Raw genomic sequence first — 12,198 nt, 5'->3', positions numbered from 1 at the left:
AGAATCCACAATTCAGGATTCAAATTTCACACTTGTCTACAAACATGTCAAGTCCACCAGGCAGGATTTTCTGAAATCAAAACATTCGCTCTTCTTCTTCTTCTTCTTTTTTTTCCACTGCGACGCCGAGTTAATTTTAAAAGACAAAATCCTCTCACTGAGGATTAAGCACCGTCTCTGAACTCACAGATAAGCACTCAATGGCTTATTCACAGCACATTGGCAAAAACATAGAAAAATGTGATAAACGGACTTCAGAATTCCCAGACACTGCACTTCCTTAGAGTTAAACCCGGGTTTTTAAATACGCACACACACACACACACACACACACACACACACTAAGAAATGGTTTGATTTGAATTGTGAGTAGCACAAAACAAAGTTTGCCTATTTTTGATTGGGTGAGAAGGATTAGCCTGTAAATTTTATTCAGGTCAGAGTTTGAATAGAAGGCTAAAACGCAAATGACTTTAACCAATAAATATTCAATTTTAGCCGCGCTTTTCTTTGACCGATTTCTGTTCTGTTTCCTGTCAGCTCCTGGATTAGGGGACAGTCGTCCTCAGATATCAGTTCAAGATCGTAAGGTTACAATGTGAGAAGGAGCCCTAATTTGAACAGCACCAGCAATTTAAAGGTATGGTGGGTATGCTTTAGCGCCCTCTAGTGGTTAATGTTTATATTCGTGATTAAATAGCTCATGCTTGGATGGCAGCAACAGCTTACATTTCTGGAAACGTGGTTAGTTGCTCAATACTTAATATACAGTATACATACATGAAAATATATCTGTCTGACAGCTCTGTGCTAACAAGACACAGGCTGGCATCACAAGAAAAGGAGGATGCTTGAGGGGGTGAGGGGATGAGGAGGGGAGGTATGAATCACACTTGACAACATTATTTCCTTTCACTGTCATCCAGAGTGATAAGGCTGAGGGAACAGGAAGCTGCCGCCAAAAACAAACAAAGTGTGTGTGTGTGTGTGTTGTTCCTCTGTGAGGGTTTTAGAATCATTAAAAATAAAATTTCACAACACAGAAGTGACGTGAAAGAAAGCAGTTTGTCACTTAGAAGCTGATAAAAAGTGTAAAAATAAGACTATAATGTGCAGGTAAACTGACTGAGGACGACAGTGGATCGTTCAGGCTCTTTACTCTGCTGTTGAAGAGAGGGTTATTCACAGTAAGTGTTGACAGAAACCAACAGGAAGATCAGTTTCTCTGGGAAAATTTAACTATATTTGTTTCCTTCCCTGAGGCCTGTTCTTCAGCCGGTCTTCGTGTTATTAGGGAACCAGAACTGACTGCTATCACGTTGACATCAAGATTAACCTCAGTCTTAACAGCTTTGTGTGGTTTTGTAACTCTGCTGTGATCTGCCATCCCATAATAGCACCACTGTTAAAGTGAGATTACACCCTCCGGCAGGACGGTCTCTGCTAATTACACTGAGAGAGAGACTCTAAAACGCGGTCTCACCTCCTCACAGGACGAGGCGGTCGTCTGACGATGGTTAGATAATGAAGTACGACGTGCTTTTGTTATTTTCCTGTTCAATAAGCAGCAGCTCTGATATGCTGTCGTCCTCCTTTAACCTCTTATCAATCCATGCATTTGTTTCAATTGGTTAATTGATGGTCTAGAGATCGTCATTTGTTTTCACCAAATCACACCGAGGTTCTGTGTAGGTACATGATAATTTTTGATTTAAGTTGGAGTTGTATTTATCTGAAAAAAAAACCAGTTTGTTTGTCTTAAAGTGATATTCCTAATATTCCACATCATTACATCTGCCTGTAAATCACTCTGTTTACACATCAGCAAAAAGGATTAACAGCAGAACTTCACTCTGATGTTCTAATCTTGGAGGTTAAACTTCACCTGTTCTGTCTCTGTTCCTGATTTGTTTTCTCTCAGGAGATTTTTTTTTCCCGCTCAGAATATTTGTGATGATCTGATAACACTGGCTCCTGAGGCAAATATTTTAAAAACAGGAGAGTAAAGGATTAAAGACGAGGAGTCATGGGATTGATCAGGAGAGTAAAGGATTAAAGACGAGGAATCATGGGATTGATAAAGTAAAAAATAATAATAATAATAACTTGCTGATGGTGTTTACCTACAGTCACTGTAGACACCAGCAGCTGACAGAAAAAGTGACTCAAAATGTAGCTGGAAGAAAAAAGAACTGCTGCGAGACAAATACGTTCATTTGCCTGATGATCGTTTTAGAAAAGTTTAATCGAGTTGTTACTGTAGTCTTTTTGAGTCAGTGATCAAAATCCCACAGATTTAACAAAAACATTGCAATAACAAAGATGAAGTGTGTATACCAGAAAAATATTAAAAAATAAAATAAATACTAGTATTTGCTAGAGTACTGTTACTCTCAGTATTTAGTATGTAGCCTATAGTATGTATCTGCCCTCATTACATGTATCATTTCAGTATCATTTCAGTACTTATGTAATATTTGAGTCAAGAGTATTAGCTTACAGTTTATTAGCTAAGTTGCTAAACTGTAGTATGTTTTCAGCAGTGGAAACACAATAATAAACACAATAAAAAACTGAATAAATAGACAACTGTTGCCTGTTATTGTCAACACACCTGATATAAGGTCGTTCTGAAACGTGTTATTAGTAATTATAGCAACATTAGCTACAGGTTGCTGAATCTGCTAGCCACATTAGCTGAACCTGCTCTCACACACATCTGTCGTAACCAATACGAACACACACACACGTAAGAACAAAGGGAGCGGGTTCACACACGTCCCTCCGTCTGCTGCACAAACACAGTCGATCTGAACGTTCACTTCAAAAAAACAAACATTTTTATCATTCAGCTGCAGTAATTAATCACTCTAATGAAACTTAACTGAGGCGAAAAACTCTATACACACACACACACACAGACACACACCTGTGAGTTAGTCATCAGCGTTTGTGTTCATGTAAAACTGCCTCATCTGAATTCATGTGAGTGACGCTGCTCCCATTTTATGAGTGAGTGGCTCAAAGCTCTGTTCACTTTAACAAGACAAACTGGCCTGAATCAGCCGCCCCGCTCCGTCTCCCTCCGGGGCTGGAGATTAGCACACAAGTGTGAAAATGCACTTTAGTTTATTTGTTTTTGGAGTCGTGAAGTAATAACAGCAGCAGGCCTTATATTTGATAGTTCTATTTGGTTGCTACATCTTTGGAGAAACACTGGGAGAGGAGCAGGGTGAAATGTCTTTGTTTTTGGGAGCAATAAAAAAAAAAAGTTTTTTCTTCAAACTTTGAACTTTTTCCACCTAAAATAAAAACATGGCGTAGCATCATATATATAAAAAGTTATAAATTTTATATACTGTGTGTATGTATATATATATATATATATATATATATATATTATCTGGTCTGATGAGAAGCAAGTCTGACCTTGATTTTTTTTGTTTTTTTTTATAAACAAGTACAGCCCTGTCTGTGTGTATATAATACTGGTCTGTCACTGTCAGCTGGTCTGTTGAAGGGAGCCATTGCAAAGAGACTGAAGAACCACTCGTGGCTCAGAACCCCTGGTTTGGACAGAAGAATCGCCTGTGTAAGTTCAAATGCAGTGAATATCGTGGCTCACTCATTTGCTCTGATGTCACATGATGGTGCAGTGGAGAGTAGGTCTGCCTTACTGCCAGGAGATCACATGTTTTTTTTTTATTTTGATAACGTTGACTGGACACCCAGTTGATTGTTAACAGTTGTTTGTCTGTCTGTGAGGTTTAGTTGTGGACTAGTGAACTATCCTCCGCCCTCACACAACGACAGCTGCTGTGGGCTGTGTCTCCGCCCACGACCCTGGGAAAGGATGAAGCGATAGAAGATGAAGACGAAGACTAAACTGCTGCGTATTTGCAGCAGGGTTTATCGGCTATAAGAAATACAACGTTAGACAGACACTTTATGGAAGAATTACAACTCCCTTTACCTAAAAGTCTGAAGCCCAGATAATATCTGCCATGATGTCCTTGAAGGTGTGAAACTGCTGAGGCCCAAATGTGATACATTCTGTTCTATGAAATCGAATGCCTTTACATTTCGGCCTCTGTGCTGAAGATAAAATCTGTGGCTTCCTGTATTTATTTATTTAGCAGATTAACAGCTTCTATAATGTGTATATCTACTGTACAGTATGCTGACTCTGGCAAAGGTAGAAGAAATCATGCTACAAGTTTTAACACAACACAATTCACACGAGTGCGTACGAAGTTTATGGGCGGTGACGCGGGGGGGGGGGGGGGCAAACTAGGGGTTAAGTGGTAAAAGACAAAGGGACACTCAGTGACCCCGGCTGTGTTTTCAATCAGACTCCTGTGACAGCGTCCTCTTTCATCTGAAGGTTAATAGAAGCTGGAGGTGTGGCCAGCTCCAAGCACAGGAGCAGGCAGGAGTTAGGGAGGAGGCACAGTAAATTTTCCCACAGTGCACCAGGTGTCCCACGGTCTGGTGCTCAGACTTAAACGACTCCTGGACCGCAGTTTCCCTCTGTGAGGAGATTTGAATAATAAACTGGAAAGGAGGTCAGCTATCAGGGAAACTTCCAGAACACCTTGACACCAAATGCAGCCACTGAGGCAAATCTTCCACTGAGTCTCACTGAGGAAACATTAAGATGAAGGTGCAGAGTGGTGTCAGCGTGAGGTGATGAAATTATTCGCACTGCGACAATTTCAATATCCTAGAAATCACTCAGGTCTAACCCCACGAGATTCTGATAGATATTTCTGATTTAGATAAAAGTTAGAAAAGAATGATTAAAACTGAATCTGCATCCAATGTTAATGTCTAGAATGTGATGTCTAAAGTTTCTCTTACAGGATTAATACAGTACTGAAGTTTAATAAAATAATACAAGACTTCTTCGTAGGAAATATTCCACAACTCACGAGTAATTCTACATCTATATTTTAGGTGATTTCATGTCTGTATTAATAGTAATGAAAATGATATTGTTAAACCAACAGCTTGATGCTAACCCAAGCTACATTTTTTTAATGTCGTCAAATATATTTGTTCCTGAAACTGTGTATGCTACGTGAGGTTACTGACTTTTTGCTACTTCTTTTGACCAAGAGGTCAAAATGTTGCCTAATTGAACTCCTCACTTCCCGTTTCACAGTCACCGGACGCCGTGTGAGTCACACCGAACCTCCACGTGGTCAGTGATTTGCTCCAGCCTCACGGCCGCCCAATAATTCACATTTGATTCTGATGTTTTTACTGGATTAACCTTCACACAATGCAGCATCTTGATTTATGACTCATAAAAGCGAGTCGTGGTCAGTCCAGTGATGCAGATGACTGACCTGCACTGACCTGTCAGTAACTTGTCTAGACACCAATTATGTCAGTCTACGTTGCCTTTATATAATCAAACTTCTTCCTCTTTGATATAAACTTCAGGGAAAAGGAGCTGAGACATATTCAAGTCGTTTTTGATGTTATGACATGATTAACCAGATCAGCTAATGGTCGGACCATAAAGTCACTTAACGTTAGCAAGCAAGGCTGGAATTAAAAAAGCTAAAATACAACAAAACCTAGATTGGAATGGCTACAAAACACCTAAGAAAAACACGTATTACTTAGTTCAAATTCAGGCCAACGATAAAGTAAAGTAAATATAGCTAAATGCAAGTTATCATTTGCTAAAACCTTAGAATGACAAAGAAAGAATTGCATGAGCTAACACACACATAATTAAATCAGGATCAAAGCACAGCACAGAGTAAAAGCCAAATTATTTATATTATTATATTGTAGTATATTATTACTACACTCGCTGAGCACACAGAATGTTTTCTGAAATTTGTGAATTGATTTATCCTCTCCTTTATCCTGACTTAGTTCATTTTGAAGAGTCTCGATGTTTGATTTAACTATACCACTGATTAAATCTTTTTGAACTTCGTTTCATATCAGTACTGACTTTGGCAGCGTGATTACCAACATGAGGAGCGTGGAGCTAACAACCTCCTGCAGAAAAAGGAAAGTGCGTCAATTTTGTGCGCGTGCACTGGTGGAGGAATGAGAAGAATGAATCAGCTTTAAAGAGGAGCTGAGTTATGTTCTCCACCTGCAGTGGTCACGTATTCAAATTTCAGATCCCATTCTCCGTGGCTGTGCAGGGACTTACTTCTATTTTTAGTTTTACGACACCATGACTCATTTCCAGTGATACTCAGTCTGACTCCTTATTACATATTCTGTTTACACAACACACACAGACACACACGTCATTTCTCTTTTTTCTAGATATATTTTATTTTCTTTATGTTTTACTCTTACTTAAATAATTTATTTCCATGTCAGGTCATGATGTTTTTTCTCATTCTGAACTATATTCTAGTTGAAACCTGAAGACTGATAATACTACCTGAACCAAATCATTAGTATAAATTGAAAGTTATTGTTGTCTAAAATAGATTTTTACCATTACATTTAACAATTCCTATATAAACATTTTACATTTTGAAATATAAGTTATGAAGAAGAATAACATTTTTTTTATTTGAAAAAACATGGATACCAAACACATTAAATTATAAAATGTATATAAAACTCTGCCTTCACCAAAAACGTAACTAAGACTTAGTGTAGCTAAAATTTAACTAAACAAAGCAGCCTGTAAATCAGCTGGACAAAAGCCAAACCTTAACCAAAAGACCAAAAATAGCTTTGAAGAATTATTAACTAAAGTTTGGGCCAAACTATAAAAAAATAGCAACATGTATCTAAAGGTTATTTATAAAATGATAAAACCTGTACAGAAATACACAAAGTTAGCCACTAAGTAGCAATAAATAATGCACGCTAAATATCGTTAGCCATGTAAAAACTAGGTAAGAACTTACGAAGTTATGCAATGCAAATGTATTTCCAACACTAATGTACACTAATGTTGTATATGTACTAAAGGGAAAATCCTGAAGTTTGATGAAACCCAACAAAGATCATGGTTCCAGTTCTATTTTATGCTCCTCAGATCACCTGAGGTTTTTTCAGAATGAAAACTTTTCATTGCTGAGCAAAGCAGCAATCACCAGAGGAGCCCTGCAGCAGCGTGCCAGGATTAAGCACCTGCTGCGTGAATGGCATTCACAGAAATATTCAGTCGGGGTAGTACTTGGAAGGATTTAAATACTAAGGATTTTAGGAATATGCAACACTTGTAATGGATTTTCTCTCTCTCCGATTCAGTCCTTTACCCAGAGCTGAGGGACTTGTGATGCACCGATGGGTGACCAAAGATAACTAAAATCCTTCTATAATTGCTGTCTGCAACCAGCGCTACAGTGGATTACCGGTACTATTCTAAAGGCCCGGTAAAGGCGTATAAGAATGTTGCTAAAAATAGAAGGAGGGAGTGAAAAAAAAGCTGTCTCTTATTCGTCTCTTGCCCACTTTGTGCGCCTCCATCTCCTCCTCTGCCCGCAGCTCCTCTCCACGTTTCTCTCTCACACAGTCAAAGGTGCAGATGTGAGGCGCAGTCGAGGCTTCAAAGAGCATAGATAAGCCGAGGAGAGCCAGAGTGACTGTAATTCACCACAGCACGTACAGTGATAATTTCATTTTCACAGCCTCGGCGGGGCACTTTGCTTCAATACACCAGCAGTCTCAGCTACGCTGTGGCTGATAAGACGTCGCAGGGGGGTCAATGTACCAGCACGGATGTTTGGCACAAGTTTGGAAGTTGAGTCGGACAACTAAAGGAAATGTTCTTCAAGGATTGCTTTTTAACCTGTCTCTGACCTTGTCCTTTGGAACCGTCACCATCTTCATGTTCTTTTTAACCACACCTTCCTCGTCACCTTAGCTGTTCTCTGATCTGCTTTTTCAAATTCTATCCTTCTTGATCACTCCAAATGAAGAAATACTTGAACCTAAACTTTTTACAGTAAACTCTGCCCCCTCTGGCCCTGCCGCATTATTGTCTGTGGGACTTCTTAGAGTGAGTGAGTCAACCCGTGACACTGTTAGCCAGAGTTCACTTCCACGCAGCTGTAAAATTAGCCTTCAAAAGGACGTCCATCTTCTATAAAAAGCTCCACAATCAAACACGCACAATGTCTTTTGCATTGATTTTCTCTTGCATTCCCCACTCTAAACACAGCGTCATTTCTATTATTGGAATCCACCTAATCAATGAGACCATGCCTGCTGCATTAATCTGATCACAACTGGGTTCCACAGCAACAGCAGTGCAGTTACAAAAGGGATGGAAAAACAGAAAACTGTAAGATTAATTAGCACCAGCTCCCACAACAGCCTTCAGGTGTTTGGAAATTAAAAACTAACTAATCAAATATATATATGATAGAGCTTTGAGGTTTTGTATAAAACACATGTCCACCAACATTAGACTTTTGACTAAAGATGTTGTTTCTGTACTATTGTGTTTATTCAAGCTGCTCTGTGACTAATGCTGATTATATCAATTGTAGTTTTTTGTCTGATGATTAAAGGGTTGTATTTAAAGTGAAGCCAGTCCCTACACACACACACACACACACACACAAAACAGATGCACACACACACACACAAAAACAAACAAAAAACAGATTCTGCAACAACCTGCATTTGTTCACACAGTAGAACCAGGACCAGGTTCCTAAGCTGCACTGTAAGCACTTCGTGTCCACCTCATTGGTGGGAATGAAGACTAAAACACTGACCTCATTACAATTACAATTACTGTTAATGAGAATCTCAGAAATGAGATTCTGCCTCAGTGGAACTTGGGATTTGACCCCCATTAGGTTCAGTGTTGCCGTAAGAACATTTAGTAACAGTGGTCTTTAATGGTTAACTAAATCACACACACACACACACACACACACTGGAGCGGCCCAAAAGGAACATCACATTAGATTAAAATGAACACATGCTGGTGTTGAAGTGAATCACACTGTAATTAATTTGATTGACAAGAAACAAATAAGAAAAAAATGTATCCTGTAATTGACAAATAGTTTACATTTGAAATTAAAATAATCTGGAAAAGTTGAAAAGAAAAATCCTGGATGTAATTCTGGTCTAGTTCAGGTCATTATCAGGTTTACATCTCATTTGTATGAACAGGTTCACATCACATCAGGATTCATCCAGTCATTTGAATATAATAATAATATATTATATTGAAATATATAATATAATAAAATATATAAATATATATATTATAATAATTTTTTATTTAATTTAATTTCCAGTGTAAATTCCATTAAAGCAAAATGTGTCTTTTTTAAATCAAGGCTGTACAAATAAAAAGACATGAGAGGACACAGACAGGGATGGGCCAGATGTGTTCCGTGGGTGGGTTAGATCCAGCCTAGATGACTGGACTGTGATGCAAACCAAATCCAAGGGGTTTTAGTTTGGGATTGATTCATGTCTCAAAAGTTTTCCATATCCATAATCTGCCTTTATGTGGATCCTCAATCCCAATAATCTAATCCAATTGATACTGACGGAACCACAACAGCGGGGGGTGAGAGGGGGATGTCCATGTTGGAATATGTTTGAAATCATCTAATTAAACAATAAATGAGTAAATCCAGACCTCAATCTTTAGAGATTTACCTTCCAGACAGTCTATTCACAGCAGATCACTCCAACTTCACCTTAACATCCACTTGTCTGCACATTTTTTAACAGCCATTCCCTCCACCACCCTTCTACACAGCAGCTCCATCTCCATCAGACTCACGTCCAATAACAACTCAGTATATGTTTAAATCTCTCTATATGAATTCAACTCCAAACAAAATGAAAAAATAATTCAATTTTACACATAAAAAGGAAATAATAATAACATCAATACTACTACTACTACTAATAATAATAATAATAATAATAATAATAATAATAATAATAATGACTCACTGGCTTGCATGAGCTGCCCCTGACGCCCAAACACCTGAGAGAAAGGACTTCGGCTGCAGGTGAGCATCTCCTCCATGGCTCCTGAAGGAGGTGGGAGTAAAACTCCTTCGTCTTCACAAACTGACAGAAGTACACTGCGGGTCAGACTGCCAGTGTGGAGCAGGTCGGCTGTTGCACTGACAGAAGCAGTCGTCCCCTCTCCTCTCCTCTCCTCTCCTCTCCTCTCCTCTCCTCTCCTCTCTTCCCACTCTCACATCTGACTGCTGATTTGCCTTTGAAGCCACCTCACAACCACTCCCCCACTTCCTCCTCCTCCTCCACCTCCTCCTCCTCCTCCTATCCAAATGCTGTCATTGGCTTTTTCACCACCGCTGCTGCTTCCCCACTGACTGCAGATCAGTTCTCCGTCTTGTTGTTGCCTCCGATGCTGTCAGAACCGCTGCTGCTGCTGCTCCTCAGCTGATGGGAGATCTGCTCCTCTGCCGGCTCATTAGTGCTCCAGCGTGGAGCAGCAGTGGACACAGGAAGCAGCCGCAAAGGCAGCATGAGCAAAGAAAGAGAGAGAGAGAGAAATGTTGGTACAGAGAGAGGTCTGACTCTCCTACCTGTCAGAGCGAGAATTGAGATAAGTCTGTGAGTCTATTTTTAACACCGTGACACCTAAAGTATACGAACAGAAGACACCAATCTACAGACACTGACTCGACACACACTGAGATCCGTGGAGTAACAAGTCTGTAGTGTGTGTGGCCTGATTGTTCATTCAGTTGTCAGCTGTAATACTGGGGAGGATCACGGGTTCCAAATAAAGTTGAACTCGTTGCTTTTTTTCTGATTCACAACTGCTACATTCACTTGTTTTTGCACACACGGAAAAGAAACTACAGAAGTGCGTGATTCCTGTCAGTTTTTATAAACCCTGTCTCGGAGCTTCACAGTCAGCTACTGTAGCCGTGGATCCATATCCTTTATTCCTGCCCTCATTACTACATCTGCTCTGCTTCCCCCACAAAGACCAGGCACGGAGGGAAGAAGACAACAGTACAGTTGTGTTTATTTTTTTATTTTTTTTCAGCTCATATCTCCTGCTGCTGTTTCTCTTGTGCAGCTCAGCTTAAAGCTTTTCCTTTTAATTATAAACCCAGAGATGAATCTGGGTTTGCTTTGATCTCACTGTTCTTAAGACAGCGAAGGAGGCAAAACTCAAAACTGAATTTGTGGAAGAAAAAAAAATGTTCACAGAGTCAACTATTCACTAACATTTCATCCTACTTTGCACACTACTGTTCTGTAGGCTGTAGGACAAAATCATTAAAATTACATGACGTATTCCAAAGATAGAAATACAGACAGAGGGCAGGATATATGCTAATGAACACAACACCAAGGGAATAGTGTTTGATTATCCTGTTAATTTCTTGAAGGTTTCCGAATAGTCTATTTAATAATAATAATAATAATAATAATAATAATAATAATAATAATAATAATAATAATAAAAGTCTGTATATCTTGCAAATATTCAGTCATCAAAACAAACATTTCAAAGGATGCTTTGAAGCCAGAGGTGACAGTAAGCCAGGTGCTGAGTACTGCCTACACTCAGATGTGTTTTTAAATATTGTATGTGTACTGTCCTGATACATACAGAGTTTTGCACCTATCACCTTCATGTGCAAAAAAGCAAACTCAAACTCAAACACAAATTTGGGTAGCAGTGTATTTTCACATTTTACATAAAAATGAGTTTACATAAATGTATGTGTATATTCAGGGACAACAATATCACCAGGAACAGAAAAAAAGATGGAAAAAATGTTGAAATATACCACCTACTGTTGGTATAAGAAGACTACTTACTTGTTGTGGCTATAAAAAGGGATTTCATTTCTAAATACTGGGTAAGTATAATATTTAATATATAATGCCATTCTGTGTATCCAAAATGTGATGAGTAATCAAACAAAAATCTTTTCAGATTTCAATTCCGGCCTTTAAACCTTCTCCATAAAAGGTTCTTGTGGTGTGGTGTTCTTTAGTGAACACAGCAGTGTCTGTTGTCCCCTCAGCTCTGGTCCTAATGTTCTTTTAATATCACCACTGCAGCCAGAACACACACTTCTAAAGATGTGCACCAGGTGACTCAACATCTCAGCACCTGCTGATAAAAAAAAAATCACTTTCCAGAACAGGTCCAGTGGCGTAGACTCCAACATAACATGTTTTGTCTTGTTCTCAGTTTTACTTTTCTACTGAACAGATTCTCGGCAA

At 39.0% G+C, this 12,198-nt stretch overlaps 1 protein-coding gene across 2 annotated transcripts in view; it reads right to left on the bottom strand.

The window, feature by feature from the left end:
* The window catches only part of LOC103384938 (kazrin), a 117,896-nt gene extending 107,726 nt beyond the window's left edge, over window positions 1-10,170 (bottom strand). Inside the window, exon 1 of one of the 2 annotated variants that reach the window (XM_025059721.1) lies at window positions 9,928-10,170. In XM_025059721.1, coding sequence (XP_024915489.1) covers window positions 9,928-10,003 — 76 coding nt within the window. In that variant the 5' untranslated portion in view covers window positions 10,004-10,170. The remainder of the gene's footprint in view (window positions 1-9,927) is intronic. The other variant, XM_008318651.3, reaches the window with a different exon arrangement.
* Window positions 10,171-12,198: the final 2,028 nt, after the last annotated feature.

The sequence above is a fragment of the Cynoglossus semilaevis genome, chromosome 10 (genome assembly GCF_000523025.1).
Source record: "Cynoglossus semilaevis isolate Cse_v1.0 chromosome 10, Cse_v1.0, whole genome shotgun sequence".
NCBI classification, from domain to species: Eukaryota; Metazoa; Chordata; class Actinopteri; order Pleuronectiformes; family Cynoglossidae; genus Cynoglossus; species Cynoglossus semilaevis.
This window is presented reverse-complemented; position numbering and strand designations above follow the sequence as displayed.